The sequence below is a fragment of the Epinephelus moara genome, chromosome 7 (genome assembly GCF_006386435.1).
Source record: "Epinephelus moara isolate mb chromosome 7, YSFRI_EMoa_1.0, whole genome shotgun sequence".
NCBI classification, from domain to species: Eukaryota; Metazoa; Chordata; class Actinopteri; order Perciformes; family Serranidae; genus Epinephelus; species Epinephelus moara.
Genome location: NC_065512.1, coordinates 36,936,074 through 36,956,780, shown reverse-complemented (window position 1 = coordinate 36,956,780; position 20,707 = coordinate 36,936,074). Strand labels below are relative to the sequence as shown.

Sequence of the window (20,707 nt, the reverse complement as noted above, 5' to 3'; positions counted from 1 at the left end):
GGAGTCGTGAGTGGTGTCCGACTAAGTGAGCACTCGTGTCGTCCCGTGCGAGCCTCAAACCCAGCAGCTGGTAGTGTTTAACGTCTTGTTTCGAGCGTTTCAACGGTAACGCGTAAAAAGAACGAGGATGGATCCGCTGGTAGCTGCTATTGACCAGGGCACGAGCTCGACAAGGTTTCTGGTGAGTGACGTGGTGGAGTCGCAATGTTACGTTTCACACATACCGAGTAGTCTGTATTGAGGCAACTTCTCTTGGACTTTCCTTCGGCATATGCTGGCTCATTTGACCACATGACGTTAACTAATAACAAATAATGATGCCTTTGACTGAAAAAGAACGGTTGGAAATAATAATATTTAATAACTTCGAATAAGAACTAACGTTAACTCGAGTTTAATTAAGCTCCAAGGCTAACGTTACACATGGCGAGGGTAACTGTTAACCCCGTCGATATCAATGCGGTATTGTAACGTTATCAGTGTGCTAACTGTTAGCAGAGAAGGTTGGCCCTTTAAATTTGGGCTCAAAATGTCATATAGCATGCAGTGGGATCAAATTAAAAGATTAAATATCAAACCAGCTAATGCACCACGAATAGAGTTTATTAAGAGCTTCACATTTTAAATGTTCAATATTAGTCATTATTGTCGCGTTATGAAATACAATTGCTATTATTACATGAGCCTGTCAGTCAAATAGCAGCTAATTTACAGCAAAATAGTCTGCAAAAGTCACTTTCTCAAAGATTTTAGGAAAAGTAGTGTAACATCGTTTAGATGATTGTAGCCCAAGAAATACTATTGAAACCTTTCACTTTAGATAGCCTAATGAATAAACTTTATAGCTGAAAATACAGACAGTGTAGTGTAGCTTTACACTGCAGTACATTTTAATTCATACAAGGGTCAGTGTTTTCTGACCATAGGACCTCCCAGCTTGTGGAATGGACTTTGTTGGAGGGGAAAAAACAGGGGAAGGCTTATATTAAATTCATGGGACTTTGCAAAACCCTACACTCCACATACTGCTGAATGTTTACAGCAATCAATTATAAAATAAAACGTTCTTTTAAATACTTAAATGAAGAACCTTTAATGTTAAATGGACCTGCCTTTCTAGCCATCCGACCACTCAAAGCACTTTTTGCACTACGAGTCACATTCACCCATTCACACACACATTCATACACTGGTGGCCGAGGCTACCATACAAGGTGCTACCTGCTACTCAGTTTTTAACACACTCATACACCTATGGAAGCATCATCAGGAGCAATTTGTGGTTCATTATCTTGCCCAAGGATATTTAGATATGCAGACTGGAGGAGCTGGGAATCGAACAGCTGGTCTTCCGATTGGTGGACGACCCGCTCTACCTCTGAGCCATAGTATGTAAACATGCTCCAAATGATTTCACTGTCTTGCAACCAAATTTTGATTGTGTGTAGTATGCATGTAGTTCTGTCACATCCACAAGTAATTCAGTCCTGCATAAAAAAAAAAAAATGCCAAAGATCTTGCTGAATATAACATTGGAGCTGAAAAACACACCTTTTAAGATACTTATATTTACCAATAAGGATTATTTTGATTTCCTTGAACCAAAACAACCCAGTACCAAGTAGTACCAAAACTTCTGTAGTCAAACCATACCTCCATTCAACCTGTTTTGACCCTAGATCTTGAAAAAACATACAATTTGTATGGTTTTGCTTGCAGCCAATCATCACAGGCCTTCTTCGATTCAGTGAAACCTATGACTGGCCAATTACTGCAGCGCCTACAACCCAGACAGTCTGTGGTGTGGTGAAGTTGACGTCAGTGTATTTGATGGAGTTGGCAATTCAGTGTCCTGAGATACAACCAAAACATTTGAAAGTATGGATATACTACAGGTCTATGGCAACTGGTGGCATTTTACTCAATTTATTAAGTCATTCGCATGACTGGTATTGAACGAAGTAGAAAAGACGAAATAAAATGAAGTACTCTCAACTTTGGTATCACTTTAAAGGTACTGGTATTGGTACAGGTATCGTAACTTTTAGAATGATACCCATTCGTACGTTTGAACAAGTTTGGGCTCAGAAACTTTGTAAGTTAGTGCTTGTAACGGCTTTGGATTGTTGCATACTAGATGAAACAGGTTTGGGTGGGTCACTGGATTCCAACATACTCGGAAATAAAGAGTGCAACTGTAATCAATTTCATCGTTAAGCAGTTTGGTGTGATAGTGAGATCATGGGGCCCTGCTCTGTTAGTTATGAATACATGTTGCAAATTATCCTGAGAGTTTCCTGAATGTTCAGTACAAATTTCAACTCAATCCAGTGAAAAATAAGCTATTGGGGACTGAGGCTTAGAGTGCACATCAAAAATTCATAGCTAGAAGTATTTAGAGTAGAGCTGTAGGATTTTGCAGGGTTCCATGGCTTTCATAATTTTCACTTTTGTGTGTGTGTGTGTGAAAAGTTCTGAGTTCTAGGTGAGTTGGCATGGAAATTACCCCAATATGAATCCTGTTTAGTGATCCATTGTGAATAAAATTGGGCTTCCTCAAGTAGGTCAGCTGGAAGATTCAGACTTGGCGCAGAATGCAGGAGTCGGAAGCTCTGTAGAAACCGTAGGCAACAAAGAGTAGACAGACAGGATTTTTTAAGCCTGAGTAGATCTGGTAAACATTTCTGCGAAATCTGACAGCTTTTTTCAATTGACGAACTGAGACCAAAAGGAGTCCTTGTTCGGCTGGTGTTCGGTCTAGAATTCAGAACACAACATTGAAACTTGCTTTTACTTAATTGATTGAAATGTACAAAGGCTAATACTGAGTAACATTAAGTCTAAGTTATTCATATCGCAGACCCTGTTAAAGAACATGCTTACATTTGTGTTGTTTGTGAGCAATTCATATGAGAAAAAACACCTACATTTTGAAGCATAATCTGTTAAGAAATACTCTAATGCTCTCTTTTTCATGATGCTAGGGAATATATTTTAAATTCATGTGGTCAAAAATGAAAGGGGTCTGTGAAACATGGCTCTAGGATGTCTTTCCAAAGGCCAAGGGCCTTGGTCAAGCACAGAAAATGTAATTTAGGCCAGAAGTTAAACTTAAAACAAAGACGGTTGTTTGTGAGGTTCATTGCAGGACACGTAGGACAATAAGTGAACACATCTCTAGTCATACATGATAATGATTAACCCCTTGGCAGTGTTGAAATAAATCCTCAACATAACTGAGCTGTGACTCCTGCATCCTCCTTGCTGGTTCTGCAGAAGATTGACTGCAAATTCCTTAACCTCCCCTGACCTTTTAATGTATTTGGTAGCGTCATGAAGATGATCTTGACTTAAAGAATGTACTTGTCAGGTAGTGCTTTATTATTGGATGACTCACGTTGATTTACCAAGTTTGCATTCCTGTATTTGACTTTACATATANTGTTTACGTCGCACACTGTGACGTCATACAATGGAGATGAGACAAAATAACTGCCGTTATCCTGTCCACACGACTGCTGACACCGGACTTTTCCAAAAAGTTCACCCTGGACTCCGGTTACAAATAACTCCGGTTACAGGGGCCCAAAACTGCGGTTATGTGCGGATGAAAGGCCAAACCGTGAGCAAAGAGTCACGGTTTTATACCCGCATTGGTGTGGACAGCCCCTCAGTTGGAGTGGAGCCTGTGTTGCGTTCAGGTGTTGTCACGTAAATAACAAGTTCCAGCACTTAAATAGGTCATAGCACAAAACAGTAGCATGTCAAGTGACTTTTTACTGTTATGTTAAATAAAATTGTATTTTACTAAATCTTGAGACACCTCATATGTAAGCTAGACAGACATTTCACCTGCTCATTACTGTGCACACATGTACTGTATGTACTTAGTCCTAAAGAGTCCTTCTGGTGCCAGTAGATACATAGAAACATCCCAGCAGGCTGTGCTTTGCAAGGGTACAAAAAAAGTTTCGCGTGTGTGGATTTTTTTTTTTCGTTTGTGTGCTTCACATCCGCTGCTACAACTCCATCCTAGGGGAAACACTGTAGTTTGTCAGTGAAACTGTTCATAATTAGGCCTCTTGAGTATCTGTGTCAGTACATTTGGAAAGCGACGTTGTGCCTTTTGTTGAATTTTGGCAATTTTTCTTTGGCTCGTTGAAAGACACTAACTAAATGTCAGCTGGGCTGAGCAACAAAGCCTGACAATGATCATATGAAAACTTACTTTGGATCAGTAACACTCTAGCTATGATGATACATGACTTGTTATTTGGATCAAGTTAACAACCTAAAACTTGGGAAACAGAGTAAATTGAACTTGTTGGCATATTCTGTGGATGCCTTCTGTGTTACCAGATTTGTAGACCTTAAATATTATAATATTAGGTCCTGCTTTAACTGGTCCAGTCATATGGTCTGTTCTTTTCTGATGGGGTGAGGATGTTCCTATTTGCTGTCCAACTGTGTGACTTCAACCGAATGTTACCTCTTTGCGTGTCAGCTTGTAGCCTGCTTGTGTCAGTGTGTCTGCCCAGTCTTTGCAGCTGTGAGAGGATCTTAAAGGGTAAAGAGTTCAAAGTTGCAGTGAGGTGAGAAACTGCTTGTGGGTTATATGTCCTTCAAGGTAAACAGGCCTACTACACACACATTAAGATTTCGTTAGAAGAAATGCTGACTTCCACCTGACTGCAAGCCACAACCATGTCACCTTGAGTTAAATCTTTCCACCTCTGTAATAGGGAGCCTTCTTTATTGGAGTGACATTCTTGCCAGTAGCTGTGCCTTCAGTGTAGCTGGATAAAATCCAGCCAATAATAACAGTCATCATCTCATGCTCTCTTTCTTGTTTTTTTTTTTGTTTTTTTTATCACTCACCACTGTGTGCTGTGTTGTAATGTATCACTGGTCAAATAAAACTTCCCGTCACTGTTCCACTCGTGTATTGTGCCAAATGATGGGTTTTCTTACAAAGACAACTTTAACCTTTTCACAAGGACACCCCTGTAGCCATTGAATGTAGCATTGCTTTATTTATATTTTTGGTCTCTCATGACTTTAATTTCTCCACAGGTGTTCAATGCAAAAACAGCTGAACTGATGAGTCACCACCAAGTAGAGATCAACCAGAGTTTCCCCAAGGAGGGGTGAGTTCCTTGAACTTCATAACAGGGTTGGCTCCAATGAATCATTTTCATTATAAATTAATCAGACAATTGTTTTTCGGTTAGCTTTTACGAAGCCCCACCCCTTTTCGGCCTGTGCTCCAATAACAGTGAGAAGCCCCTCTCTTGCAATGTGCAATTTAGGGCTTTGCTTAGTTAGCTAGCTGCTACCCTGCGGTTTCTCTTGGCCTCAATCTGAGACTACCTTTGCTGTGAGGAGCATGGCTAGCACATCTGGAGAGGCGGAGATGGACTTGCTGAGGCATCTTGAATTCAGCCAGAGCTAACCCACTAACCCAGCACTGGGGGTCACAGAGGGCTGGTGGCTAGCAGTAGTATTGGGCCTGACCTGTGTAATGCCAGGAGCAGAAGCTTGCAGATCCGGCAGGGAGCTGGGGCTCGTGCTGGCTGAATTCGACTAGCTACAGCTGTTAACTGAAGGTCTGTCACCAAGGGCGCTGTCTGCTGTCCTCCCAGCTGAGTAGTCTCATATGCAGGAGTAAGGTGGAGGGACAATGGTGCAATACGGGCCATCTCCACAGAATATGACCACAGTAGGCTGGGAAATAGCAATATGGAGCACTGAATGTGATGAATGATGCATTAGTATGGATCCCACTACTTGTCTAGTCAAGTCCCGCCCTACGAAATCCCAAAGAAAACAGACAGCTCCACATGTAGACATGTATGTGGACACTGAGGAAAGCCAAAAGAGGGCCGTGGGCACGAACCCCGCGGCCATCCCTCTCTCCCTTTGGTTCTTTGGCAGAGGAGCAGAGCACAGCCTGGGTCAGAGGGCCTTGCTGAAGGTGAGAGGAGAGCCAGGGCAAGCAGAGCATGTTGGAGAACCAGAGGGCGTGCAGGAGTCCACACACCCCTGGATGTGGAGCCTTCAACATGTTCTGCAGGCCTTGGCTCTCCTCTCATCCGCTATGACTGCCCCCCTCAGCCCCGGTGAAACCTCCAGCATGCTCCATGGGCCCGGCTTGACTCTCAGCCCTCAGCTCTATCCCACAGCCTATATGCAGCCTCCAGCTGACCCATGCTGTACTCCACTCTTTCGCCAAAGAACCAAGCGGTCAGTTTGCAATTGTACCCATATTTCTTTATATGCAGCCAATGATTCATTACAGATTATGATGATATTAAAAATATCCTGTTGTAGTATGTTTTGAAGGCTGCAGTGTTCATAAATTAGTACTTAATGAAGTATTGATGTCCACTTTCAGGTGGTGCTGTTGTGTGAATTAAACATGCTCAATGTGGGCGGAGTTAAAAGGTTGACTCTATACTATACAATTTTTACAGTTAAGAGAGACTAACGTTAGGTCAACACCATGGTCTGTATTCAGTAATAAATACAAAAAGAACTTCACTGATCCCAGGAGGGGAAAAGGAGCATACCTATCCAGGAGCAATGTTGACTGATAGTGTTGTCATCCTTGGTCTCTACTTCTCCCTTTTTGTTGAGACTGAAAGCCTTTGCGTTGGTTTGCCTTTTTCAATCGTGAATATCATCCATTACAGACTTGCTGTCTGTTTCTTAAGGCTATGTCTCCCAATGCCCAGAAACTATCTAATAAACACAGCAGCACCCAGCTTAGCAAAACTGGCATCGCCATGTGTCTTTTTGAAAAGCTTGTCTGACCTCGGAACAGTGACTAAGAGGGGTGGGACTTAGGATCTGTCAGTTAATCATTTAACTGTTACCATTTCCCACAGACAGTTAAATGATGAATCAACAAATTGTTGCAGCTCTACTTCACAATAACACAATAATCCTCGATGCTGAGCTTCTAAAGAACTCTTAAAGCCATCAGAATCATATTCTCCTGGTACAACTAGTTGTACGAAAAGTAAATATTGTGGATAGACAGAGTCAGTATTTTTGCTATTTGCTAAATATACTTTATACAGAAGACCTCTGAGAATGGTGGAAAACTAACCAACTTACCAGGAAAAATGAAAACATGGTTTTAGATCCACACTGCTAACAAAAAATGAGTTGCAGACTGTCACTACTGTGCCTCCGTTTTTCCCTTGACTTGAATTCCCTTGTTAAATGGTTTACTGAGGTTACAATTTAACTGCATTTAGATTAATCTCTTACTTTATTTGATGTTTCTAACATAATTGAGTCTAAGGTCCAGCTCTTATTTTATTGTACACACAAAAGCTGGTTGGTTGATACAGACTCAGATTTTACTGTCTACTACATCTAAAATGTGGTTGATGAACACCCTGTACAAAATACTAGAAGCCACATATATGGCACAACCTGTTAAAGTCCATGTGAGACACACTGTAGGCTGTGTAAATAATAGACTTCGCCTGAAACCGAAGAAACCTTGAAATTCAGAAAATTTTACTCTTTGCTCTTTTTTTTGCAACAGAAACACAAGCAAAGTGTGAATCATGCATATTCTTGCCTCAGTGCACGTATCCTGAAGCTACCAGTGATCAACTGAGGTCATATTGCTCATTACATTGAAGATTACATCAGCCAGAGGAAGAGCTGTTTGCTTAAACTGAGAACTTCTGAGAAAGACTTCGATCCATCAAAATAGTTTCTTATATATGGTGTAGACGAAAGGCTTTTCACCCCATAACCTCAAACCACCTAACACAGTATAGACTTGTGATAGGTAGTGGGTAACAGCAACCGCCCACAACTCCACTGTATGTAGATGATTTTGTTAACATGTTTGTATCTCACTAGACCAAGCGTCTTTGTACACTTGTGAGGTTTTTGTGTTTACATGCCTGCATTTGTGTTTCAATCAGCTGGGTGGAGGAGGACCCCAAAGAGATAATGCAGTCTGTGTATGAGTGCATGGAGAGGACCTGTGACAAACTCTGCCAGCTCAACATCAACATTTCCAACATAAAAGGTGGGACAGCTATGGGTGGAGATATGTTGACCACACCTACGCCTGCAGCTGGATGAGAAAACAAAAAACAGACTGTTAGCCACACCTAACAGAGAGGGATGGGTGGAGGTGGGGGTTTTATTGACATTCACATTGTTGTTGTTTTGTCAGCGGTGGGAGTGACCAATCAGAGAGAGACGACCCTAGTTTGGGACAAGGTGACCGGAGAGCCACTCTACAACGCTATTGGTGGGTACATTATTCATCTGAATGAACAAGTATCAGTGTCAGATATACTTCTTTAAATATAAATTATGTAATATTTAATGACTACAATTAAGGCCCTTTAAATATACACTGTACAAAGTACTTAAATGGTCAAGTGAAGCTGTGTAAAATAAAAAGGAATGAATTTAACGCATTAATATACAGACATGAACCAACTTAAGTCACCCTCCCTCAATTCAACCAACCATATGTATTGTTGTAAAGATTCCCTTTGCTACAACTTCTTTGGACATCATTGTCAGACTCAACACTCCATGACTTTGTAAGCTGAAGTTGTAACATCTTTAATTGAGCAAAAGAGAAGATTATGTCATCTGGGAACCAGCACAGCGCATGACTAGGTTACATCAGATCTTGTCCTGTGTCATGTCTGTCCCTGCCCCACCACTCAGCACCATGTGTTTGTGATTCAGCGTAGCAGCTGAGCACATGCAGTCTCCGCCTACTCAAGGCCTATGAGCTAACATTGCTAGAGAGGGTTTCATTCATCCCCCTACTAAGGCCTCTAGTTCCAGCTTGACAGGCTAGTTTATCTCAAAGCGAGGAATGGCTCTTGGTTGCTGTTAGCATGGAATGTGAGGGATGTGTCAGGGGTGGGTTGTCAACCTCAGTGTGCACAGCAGTTCTTCAAGAGGCAAGACTGCCCAGTAATCCTGTCTGAAGCCACTATGTGTAAAAGTTATTAGTGATTACGAAATCTTTGAAATTATTCTGATGGCACATGTTTTTGATTGTAGGAAACTGAGACAATCCCTATGAGAATCGGTGCAATGTGTGTGTTACTTACATTCTCAGTGTCTGCAGTAGTTCCAGCAAACATGTCAGGCAAAAATGTCACGCATCCTTTTTCAGTTTCACATCAATGTGAAGAGAAATCTATACAAATGTTGGATTTTATGAACGCACTTCAGATAGCAGATATGTCACGTGAAAGTGAGAGTAAAAATAGATTTGAGGCAATTTGCTTCTGGAGTCTGAAAAAAGAAAACTTAAGGGGTCAGAACAAGAATAACGTGAAACAGATTATGTTCTGCTACATGAAAGTAGGTTTATTTTCTCTGAATTTTCTCCATCTTTGGAATTTTGTGAAATTTCACCTCTTTATACCCCCAAGAATTATACAAATGAAACATTGTGAGAAGATAAATATCCCTTTTTGACTGAATTTCTTGCTACTGTTAAACATGCAACCTGTGACAAGAGGTTGCATGTAGAAGTTTGTCTTAGTTTTATGGTGAAATACCTCTCGAGAGGCAATGCCTTTGTGAATGGATTAAACTCATACAGAAATTTCTGTCTAATCTAGATATTTTAGGTTTTTGTGTGTAAGCTGTCCTCCTCTGCTTTGTCTGTAGTTTGGTTGGACCTGCGCACACAGTCAACAGTGGAGTCTCTCATTGACAAAGCGCCGGGCCAAAACAAGAACCACCTCAAGGTGAGAGACATGGACAACAGATCATAGATGTAGAAATACAAAATGTATGTATTGATTAATGGAATCCTTTGATTCTGAATAACTAAAAGTCTTGATGGTCATTTAGCTTAACTTTATAAGAGAACACAACAGTGTGTGGTTTTCCCTTTGATTTTCGGATATGTGCATCTTGAGGGTGAGGTTTTTCTCAGCTCAGTTGGTAAGGGCAACACTCCTTTTATTCCAAAGAAATACTCTAATCTGTATTTCTATTATTCACTCTTCAGCACAAGACAGGCCTTCCCATCAGTACCTACTTCAGTGCAGTGAAGCTGCGTTGGCTGCTGGACAATGTGGATAAAGTGCGAGAGGCAGTACAGAATGAGCGCGCCATGTTTGGCACAGTGGACTCCTGGATCATCTGGGTAAGAGCTGCTCAAAGCCTGACACTGTGCACAAGCCCATGGAGCTGAGAATAAAGTGAAAACCTCTGAATCATTCTTAACAGACTTTTCTCTAGAACGTACATAGCTGCGCTGCAGAAAGTTTAATTGCATTATGCAAAATGCATTAAGTTGCGTTCAGTACCAATTGCATGTTCTCTGAATGTATACATGTTATTTTATTTACAACATTTGATGCACACTCAGTCCAGTGTTGTCTTTCCTCAGTGCCTGACAGGGGGAAAGAATGGAGGGGTCCACTGTACAGACGTCTCAAATGCTAGTCGCACCATGCTCTTCAACATTCACAGCATGGACTGGGATCCTGAACTCTGCAGGTAGAGAAACACATGCAAGCGCACACACCCACACAGTAGACCATTTATTTAGCATGAACATACAGGCCTTGAGCACACACACATTTGGTTGTCACACGGAAGTTCTCAACGTAAACATAACTGTTTGTTTTCAAGAAAAGCCCACAGGATTTAAACGCCTTTCAGCTTGAACTTGATGTTGGTGCTATGTCCACCTTCAAACTTAAAACTGAGTCGGTCCTTGATCCAATCCAATTCAAATCACTGTTTCACTACAGACTGTGCTTAATGAAAACACACTCCCTTTACCCATCTGTTATGTATGGTACATCATAAACCTCCATCGTCATGTCTGATTTGCTGTTGTGCTGCTTCAAGGTACTTTGATGTCCCGATGGAAATCCTCCCCAAAGTCAGGAGCTCCTCTGAAATATACGGCTGTATGGTAGGCTCAGTTATCGTTTTCAACCACAGTTTGTCTGATCAGTTCAGTATTACTGTTTGTGTTTTGAGATGGATCTGATGAGACCTGACCCATGTTTCCTTCAACTTATTTAAGAAGTACAGGGTTGTAAATCTGTGTAAATTATATATAATATAATCATAAACTATTCTGGGGAATGTGGCCATAAAATGTGATGAGATACTGTGTGTAATATCACAACAACAGATACTGTACTGATAGTGCTGGTAGTGACGTTGCAAAGGATTACTGGCTCAAATACTAGTGTCCTTTGGAATTTACTTGTGAATTAGTATTTCCATTTAAGTAGAATGAATAGAAAGGACACTGAAGGGTTTGTCATGGTCATTTGACTATTAAAAATATACTGTTGAATATTGTTAGTTGTTATGGTGACAACACGTCAGTGGAGCTGGAAAGTGGGTCACACTCACTTGTTTGAAAACTCCAGTTTAGCCTATTCTTACACTTATTTCCTTATTAAACAGAAAATACAAAGGTACCAATCCAAGTTTCTCTCTTTCACTAACTAAGACAGTTCTGACTCCTCAAATTTTCATTTATGTATTCTTGTTAAGTATATCAAAAAACTTTTCAAACATGTTTTTGTTTTTATGGAGTATTTTGCCCAAGAATTGAAATTGAATGCTTCAACATAATCTGTAAAAACAGACATGTCAATGTATGATACACAAGTAACTGAAACAAAAAGTTAAGTCCCTGCGCCTTCCCACAGAGACACTTGAAGACTTCTGCTGTGGGTTTTGTGAGCTCTGTGCTGAAGATAGCTGAAGACAGTCCACCCACACACACATAGTGACAGAGCGAACTTAGTATCACACGGCTAGTGTTACCTAATGGTTATTAGTGGCTTTTTGGTGTGAGGCTGTTGGAACTGCTTAAAGGCTCGGTGTTTGATATGACCCTCTGATGCTACTCAGACTCCCCTCGTGTTGTCTTCCTCTGGCAGTGTGGAAAAAGTGTGTGCATGTTTGGATGCACTTGTGCCTCTTCATTTGTGTTTAATGGCGGCTCACAAACCAACTTCAAAAGTGTACCACCACCCACTATGTCAGGGTGTGTAGATGCTTTCCGTATTAAGTAAATGAAACCAAATTGGCTCTGTATTATCAAATATTTTATCAACGAAATAAAACATAATAACTGAAATTTCCCATTATCCACTGATAATTTATCGGCCCGATATAACTGTGCATCCTACACTTAATGGCCCATTTGTGGGAAAGTGGAGGGTGGAGAGGAAGCTGATCTCCTCATCTCAGCCACCGAGTTTGTTTATACCAGCTTATAAAATCTTTAGAATTCCTTTTGATTATCATTACTTTACAATATTTACTGCCACAAAAGGCACACGTGTCTGCACACACAAACAAGGTTAGTGTTCTCCCTTGTAGGATAGTACACAGGAGCTGTTAATACATAGGCTACTTTATTTCTTTTACTCACTATAATATTTAACAATAGAAAGAGACTATAATACTTGACCCTGTGCAGGACAGTTGCCTTTACAGTCTGATACATGATTAGCCACCACAGCATGATGTTGAGTTGCGTTTCTCCAAAAGTTGAATCTGTCTCAACTTTTTGCCGCAGGTTTCTGCATTTTTTACCTTAATTTATTGTGAATGCAGCCTTAGTCTTTCCACTGTTCTAACAATCAGAGACTCAGGTTTGGTCAAAATAAACTCTTTACTCACTGAGTTAGATGTGAAAATACACTGATCTGCACGCTGTTTTTTCCTGCTGCATCTCAGCTGCCAGAGTTCTGTCGATATGTGCAGCCTATCAAAATGTGTTACTTTGGGGTTCTGGCCAATTTAGAGGATTTTTTTTTTTAAGTCATCACCCATGTAAAATTATATCAAGAATTCGTATTGATGATCTGATATCAGAAATGGCAACAGGCACATATACTCCAGACAGCTTCTTTAAAAATGGGTGATACTGTATTTCTCCCAGTTTAAACACAGCAAGCTTCATGCATAACTTGTGCATAAAGCTTGCTCGTGTGAGGTTTTATCATTGCTGCAGTATGAGTTTGAATATTTATCAAGTGTGCACATCAGTGTTAGAGGATTTTGGATCACGGGTCACTATTATGATTTTCAGAGTTACAGTAAACAGCACAGGCTCAATAAAATTCCTTATTGAGATAAATGGCCTGATAAGATTCCATGTTGCTTTATCACACTGGCAGATGGTGTGACTGCATTGTGTGTGTGTGTTTTTGTGTGTGTTGTGTGTGTGTGTTTCAGGGATACTTAGCTCAGCAATACACTGATTCTGTTATTGTGTGTCTTTGTTTGTCCATACTTGAATCTTATCTCTTGACAACAACACAGTCTTTCGAGTTAAACATTTGATGCAACATGCACCTTGGCCTGCAGTCCAAGGGTCAACAACGTGGCAGCTTTATTTGTTTTCCTTGTATTTATGGGTCAGATTTTCTTACCTCTTACCTCAGAATGTAGTTATTGTTTACTCTTTGGAGGCCTCTACCACATCCTCCCAAACCTACATTTGTAGTGGTAGTGGAAGAGACACCCTCATAAGACAGGTTATTTTTCTGTTACTAGTCTTGCTTCACTGTGCAGTATGATCCTGATGACTGCAACTGCACTTTTAGTGGAAAAGTCCCAAATCTTATATTAAAATATTCAGATTCTTTCAACTAGAGATACACATGTTAAACCTGGTGCAGCACTGGTGTTTACGGGCATCACACAAAGGTAGCTGTTAAGGTGATAACCTCCAATGGCATGATTACCTGTGTGCACCTAATGGTGCTGTTATAGATGATAACGCAATCAAGTTCCTAATAGGTAATAAAACTGCTCTGCCGTCACGTTGATGACTTTTTTTTTTCCCCTGTTTGGGCAGTATGTAGCACCATGGGGATTTATTACAATAAGCTGGAAACTCGCATTGATAAAGTACTTAATCATTAGTAGTGTAATAATAAAATAATAGTGTTTTATGATCACTGTAACATAAATAAGCAAATTGTTATCCTATGATACTATTTTATTACATGAATGTTTTTGTTACATTGGATTATTGCACTCTTGGCTACAGGTAGGTACTGCCTTTTTCAGTGGTTCTCAAACTTTTTCATGTCAAGGACCCCAAAATTGATTCCAGGGTTTCCCACACATCAATTTATTTGTAGCAGCCCGCCATGATTAAAACATCGGCCGCCACATTTTGATTTTCTATTTTTGGAGCTGGACTGTTTATTAGGTGTTGTTGGAATATATATACCATTCAGTTATTCATGCTGCACACTCGGAGTGCAGAGCGTACTCTGGGCACAGATGGAGCACCAGAACATCAGGCACAATCAAAGTGAAACTTAACAATTCGTTGCGCTGAGTCTAAAGGGTCAGACACACCGAACTGACTTCAAAGAACTAGTGAACTAGTGAAAGCCGACTGCTGCATCGCCTCACCTTACCTGTGTCAAAGTTGGGCATGAACACACCACAAAGACTACAGCCAGTGGCCAACCAGCATGTATGTTCTGTGCCCATGTGAGAGGAAATAACTCTCCATACCAGCAGACAGTGGTAGTCTGTATTTGTCTCTTTGGCTCTTTGTTTACTTTCCTCACTTCAGTTTCTCTTCAAAAAACAAAAACCTCTGAATTTAGAGAGGGGACACAGACTAGAACACAAGGACACACAGAACACACAAAGATCATTTACTGGCATTTCCTTGCTAGTATAAAGCTTGGGTCCATGTCTACTTCCTGTGAGCTGTCATTAACATGCACTGCAAAACATTCCAACAGGAAATACAAAGGGACCCATTACCCATTTTGAATGTTAATGTTTTCCAGTTTGAATTGGTCTATAGTTGATAGCAACAGTGGGGATATGAAGCCTATGAACTGAATACTCACTATAATGACTCTTACTCACTTCTATAGTGAATAAAATAACGAAAATTAGAAATTCCCCATTTTTCTGGGGACTACCGGAGTTCCCTAGACACCTGTTCGTGAACCACTGGCCTATTTTATATGTCTGATTCCCTACAATGTCCTGTTGCTTGATCCAGATGTTTTCAGTGTAAACACACTGTAGTATTTACCCTTACTGTGTGTTTTGTAACTCAATTACACAACAGTTAGCATTATCCTGTAGTTTATCCGAACTCTAAACACATGGGTGTGTTTCTGTCTTCTCACCAGAAATCCGGCTCTCTTGCAGGAGTTCCAATCTCTGGGGTAAGGACTTTTGCATGTTGTGTAACTTTCTGAGAACAGTGACATCTGTCTATGCTTAGTGTTGTAGGTGTCATTGTGCTGTGGTGTTTGTTACACGTGGCTTTCCTTCAAGCATTTGAGAGACAGCCCCAGATACTTTACTCAGGCTAATATTAGCCTCTCACAGATCTGTTGTGTTGTGAAAGTAACAACAGACTGAGCTTTAGGCATTTGTACAGTGCAAATGTCAAATTAATATTTACTATTTAGTTTAGTATAATTTATTATAATTATATTGGCCATATTTTGATGTGTTTGTATCTTATTCTCATATACTTTGTTGTATTTGTTGTTTATAGTTACTGCTGTAATTTAATATGATTTCCATTTATGTCTACAGTAAAAAATTTACTTAATTTTTCAACTGTAAAATCTCCTCTCAGTCCATATCTTGGTCACACTTATTTAATAACCTACTTTAAGGCATCCTTAAAAAAACATTTTATGTTAAAGAAGTCAGTAAAGCTGGTACACTGTTGCTGAATTTTTTTTTTTTTTTAAATTGTGAAATATAGGTATCAGTGTCAAAAAGGCAGTATTGATCAGGCTCTAGTTTTAGAGCTTGATGTCTGTTTTTTAGTGTGAGACACTGGGTGATTTTGGTGTGTGTCACGGCCCTCTAACTGTGCCCATGTCTCTGTCAGTGTCTCGGTGACCAGTCAGCTGCCCTGGTTGGTCAGATGTGCTTCCAGGAAGGCCAGGCCAAAAACACGTAAGCCAGCCATTTCCTGTATTTTACCCATTTGCTACAGTTAGTGTGCTAAAATAGTGTTTGTCAGTAATTGTGCTTTATGTGGTGTAATAGTTTTGTTTTGTTACTTCTTGTCATCATCCTTCCTTTTAGTGTTGAAACAAGAGTTCCAACATTGCGCAAGATTAAAAAGTTAAATGCATTAAAACATGATCAGTGTTTGCAATTATTGTCTATGGCAAGCTGTTAAAGCTTGATTCAAGAGTAGCTACATTATGTCACATGCTAATTTGCATAATGTAACTATTTGCATACAGTTTTCAAAATGAAGTCAGGTTGAATTGAAGTGACTCAAACTACCTTAAATCATTATTTTCAAAGAGCTATCATCTCATTAATATGTGTCTAAATCTACTTCTTACTTCAAAATCTTCCTGGCCCAAAACAAATTCTCCCACACCGAGCCACACCTAGAAACCTAGGAAATGGGATGCTACATGTTACGTCATCACTAGCATTAACAGTTGAAATAGCATTAGTTAGCTTAGCTAAAAGTAATGGGTATCAGTTGAAACACTATGTGTGATTGGTAGGCGCACTGTAGCCCCTGACTGAAAAATTTTAGGAGCACAAGCAGAAAATTTAGGGGCACACCCTAAATCGTCCTGCAATGCAGTTATTCACATTTTTGGCCATTTTAACTGTATTATAAACTTTTTGTAGTCTACTGTATATTAACATTGGACTGTAGTATTTAGCATCTTGTGGTCAGGGGGAGGTGAGGATTCTCAAAATAACATCTGTACAGATGTGAAGCCCTGACTGTATCTGACTGATCTTTAATGAAAGCCGTTGTCTTGTTTTTTTTTCTCCTCTGAAAATAATAACCTTATATTCAGACACAACTAATTTAGCCTGCGTATTTGAGGGGACAGGTCTGCTCTGCAGCAGCAAACTGATATGATGCTGATTTACATGAGAATTCATGTGGAGCTTGAACCATGAACATAAATTACAGATCACCTGAAAAGCATTTTGATAAGTTAATCTATCATAATTAAAACAATTGGAGACTGAGAACAAACTGATATAGGAGTTTGGATTCATTTGGATTCAGCCCAAATGTCCATACTTCACCGCACGTGCAGACTCATGGACTTTGCGGCATGTTCCCGGAAAGTGCAGGAGTGCTGAGGGCTCCAAATCCACAATTCAGCCAGTCCACAAGGGGCCTCAAGTAGACTTTCTGCAGACTTCCACTTGGGGTGCAGACTGCACTGATTAAATAACCCACATTTCATTGCAATACAGACGTGGTGTTTTGGGTTTTTGAACTGCCAAAGAAAAACCATATGCATGTGTAAAATAGTTATTGATCGTTAGGTCTATTAAAATGCTACTTAAATTGTTTAGGCCAGAAATAATGTTCAACCACATCATGATACAGAGATATGTATAAGTATCGGCTGTAGAGGGACTGAAAATGCATTTTATTTTTGCAGCCTGTCAGGCTGTGCAGTGAAATAGGCAAAAAAAAAATGGCTGGAAAACAACAAAAGAAGGTTTCTCATGTAAGCAACACCCAATTTATTGAGTTATAGCTCTGTCCTTATTTACAAACATTCCTGTTTTTGAACAAGTGTTGCCTGAATGTTATATAGAGATGTATGATACATTTTTGTTTAGTCACAAAAAGTAGGCACTGTTCATCAACTTATAAAACATATAAATGAATATGACAGCAGCAATAGTTGAACGTTGCCACGGCAACAAGTAAAAGAGTTTCAAGGGCTGTCTATCAGCCACTTGCAGTCTCTGCCCTTGCAGACTTTACATGATGACGGTAAATATGTCACACTACGTGCTGAAACTGAAGTCCTCTGACTTGACCGCAGCTTGTTGTCAGCGCCTCCTGCTGCAGCCGCCTGCTCTCATCCACTTTCCAGACGAGGCGCAGTTAATCTTGAAAGAGCCTACTAATGAGTGTAGACCCTCGCACTTAACTAATCACACTCTCCGGACTTTCCTCCTCTCACACACATTAGCCCACATTGGCGGACTCACCCCCTTGTTTCACAACATGAAAAGAAAAAAACGCCTGAAAATTGGCGGGTTGTGCATGAGCGAGTAGTTGTAAAAAATACTCGCTCTGACTCCAAAAATGATTGCAAAATGCGACCATTTGGTTGCAGTCTGGAGCCCTGCAACAGCGTCAGCCTTTAGTGTGACATATAACATAGGCGTCGACAGGGCTTTCTAAACAATGACAATGGCATTAACATGGCAACAACAATCATTTGCCACCCCTGATGGTGGCTGATCTCGTCTTGTGCTCTGATGGTAAGGAGCTCCTGGACCTCATTGTTTTCCCAACTTGTAGACATTTTTGGTGGCTGTTTTTCTTCTTTGAGTTAGCTGCTACCTGCCCACCAGCTACTTTTTAAATCCCCCGTGGCGGGTCACACGCGCCACATGCCATGAAAACATCACACTCATGCTGCCCATGATCCTGTCCCACCAGCTGTCCAGTTAATACAGACCTCGGCTGTATTACTACCTTTGATGCCTGCCTTAAAGCGAGACAACTCTGTGCCCCCTCTCTGAGTTTGTACCTTTTTATACAGAATGACCAGACAGCATAACGGTGTGAAATTCCTGCCTTGAAGAGGCAGTGTGAAAGGGGCTAGTTAGTCTGTAGAGCAACAGCCACATAAGAGCTCAATCATTTCCCCTATTTATTTCCTTCATAATCTATTAACTTAAAAGTCAGAATCAGCCTAAATAACCACGGACAATTGAGATTCTCCATCAGTCAGACATAGTTACTCATGAGTGATGTTTTTTTTTCCTTTGAGTCTTGAAGAAAGTCATCAGTTATTCTCTCACAGGTGTCTAATCTGTCTTTATTTTTTCTCCATTCTTCTTATTCAAAGGTACGGGACCGGTTGCTTCCTGCTCAGAAATACAGGGACCAAGGTAAGACATTGTGACCAAGAAAATAAGACATGGGACATTTTAAATTCCGTTCATGCCCTCTGTTCTGTCATTTTATACTCTGTACAATGTTTGTTGTGTTAGCCTGTGATGTCAGACCACGGCCTGCTGACCACAGTTGCCTACAAACTGGGGAAAGATGAGCCTGCTTGCTATGCGCTGGAGGTGTGTGAAAGCTTTCATTAGTTAATTCCTTTTAAATTCAGTTTTATTCTTAAATCAACCACTGTATTGTGATAATGTCCTCCATGGTGTACCCTGGTTTGTCATTTGTACCAGCCTGCTGCTTTGATGTGATTTGGGTCTGATGTTTTTCTCCCAGGGTTCAGTAGCCATCGCAGGAGCTGTGGTGCGGTGGCTGAAGGACAATATGGGCATCGTGCAGTCCTCCTCAGAGATTGGTACTTACACTGTAGCATCTTCCCTGTTCTTATGTGAAATTCATTACTCATTCATAAAAAAAAATCTTTCTGTCGCAACCTAATTGTGTTTTGATTATATGATGTAGAAAATATTTGAGTTTGACCAGCATCTCTTCTTCCTCTTACTTTTCTAACCGTTTGATTCAGAGAAGCTAGCAGCTGCTGCAGGCACTTCTTACGGCTGTTACTTTGTGCCGGCTTTCTCAGGACTCTATGCCCCCTACTGGGAGCCCAGTGCAAGAGGGTAAGACAGTCAGCTGCTCAAACACATGTCTGAACTGGCAACTGTAATCTGACCCTGATATGAGGAGAAATGGAGAAATCTAGGCCTTGTCCACACGCACATGGGTATTTTTGAAAACAGGGTTTTTCCCTCCTTCATTCTCCAAAAAATTCCCATCCACGCAAGCACTCTTTAAAATCAAATCAAATGTTTGCTTGTAGACATATAAGGCCAAATCCATAAAAGAAGCTATGTTAAAAAAAACAAACAAAAAAAACCAACAACAAAACAAAGCCCCAGTAATAATGTGATACTTGTATGTGATACTTCTAGAGAGTTACTGTACTTGTATAGATTCTTCGTTTGTTCCCCAAGGCATGCCAGCAACATGAAAGCATGAAAATATGTATTAGTAGATCTTATTTTATTTCAACAATCGGCATTAATGACAACGTTGTAGTTTGTATATTGAATCTGTTTCCTCTGTCTGTTGTCCAGCATCATCTGTGGGCTCACTCAGTTCACCAACAGGAACCATTTGGCCTTTGCTGCTCTTGAGGCCGTCTGCTTTCAGACCAGAGAGGTGAGCAGTGTCTGATAGTTTGTACAACCAACTGAAAAGCATGTAATCCCTTAAAAGAACTAAAAACAGGAAATACCAAAGCACCAACTTTATATAAACAATGGTTATGTTAAGTGTAGAAGACCTTGGTTAGGGTTTTATTTGAATGGTATTGGTTGGAATTGGCGTGTGTTTAAGTGAGCACATTGTGTGTATCAGATCCTTGATGCAATGAACCAGGACAGCGGCATCCCTCTGACGCAGCTACAGGTGGATGGAGGTATGACGTCCAACAGGTTACTGATGCAGCTGCAGGCAGATATACTCTGCATTCCCGTAGGTAAGAGCACTCTCATAACACACGCATGATACATATAGCCACAAGGGGTGTAACCATCCATAATCGATTGAAAGTGAAAACATTGATCGTTATCATCATCTTGAGGATACACTTGTATTTTGACATTCTCTGTCACTGTCAAACAGCAGCAGGCAGATAATGACATCGTTATAAACTCTGGAATTAGCAGTGTGGAAATATTTTTGATTTCAGAGAAAATACAGGTT

The 20,707-nt window shown here is 40.4% G+C and overlaps 1 protein-coding gene across 2 annotated transcripts in view; it reads left to right on the top strand.

Moving 5' to 3' along the window:
• LOC126392570 (glycerol kinase-like) overlaps positions 1-20,707 on the top strand; it is a 26,600-nt gene continuing 5,893 nt past the window's right edge. For both annotated transcript variants that reach the window (XM_050048000.1, XM_050047999.1), the window contains exons 1-16: positions 1-181; positions 5,074-5,147; positions 7,950-8,056; positions 8,207-8,284; positions 9,679-9,758; positions 10,025-10,162; positions 10,409-10,518; positions 10,876-10,942; positions 15,174-15,209; positions 15,893-15,960; positions 18,873-18,915; positions 19,018-19,098; positions 19,256-19,334; positions 19,503-19,599; positions 20,077-20,161; positions 20,360-20,480. In XM_050048000.1, the coding sequence (XP_049903957.1) occupies positions 128-181; positions 5,074-5,147; positions 7,950-8,056; positions 8,207-8,284; positions 9,679-9,758; positions 10,025-10,162; positions 10,409-10,518; positions 10,876-10,942; positions 15,174-15,209; positions 15,893-15,960; positions 18,873-18,915; positions 19,018-19,098; positions 19,256-19,334; positions 19,503-19,599; positions 20,077-20,161; positions 20,360-20,480 (1,318 nt within the window). In that variant the 5' untranslated portion in view covers positions 1-127. The remainder of the gene's footprint in view (positions 182-5,073; positions 5,148-7,949; positions 8,057-8,206; positions 8,285-9,678; positions 9,759-10,024; positions 10,163-10,408; positions 10,519-10,875; positions 10,943-15,173; positions 15,210-15,892; positions 15,961-18,872; positions 18,916-19,017; positions 19,099-19,255; positions 19,335-19,502; positions 19,600-20,076; positions 20,162-20,359; positions 20,481-20,707) is intronic.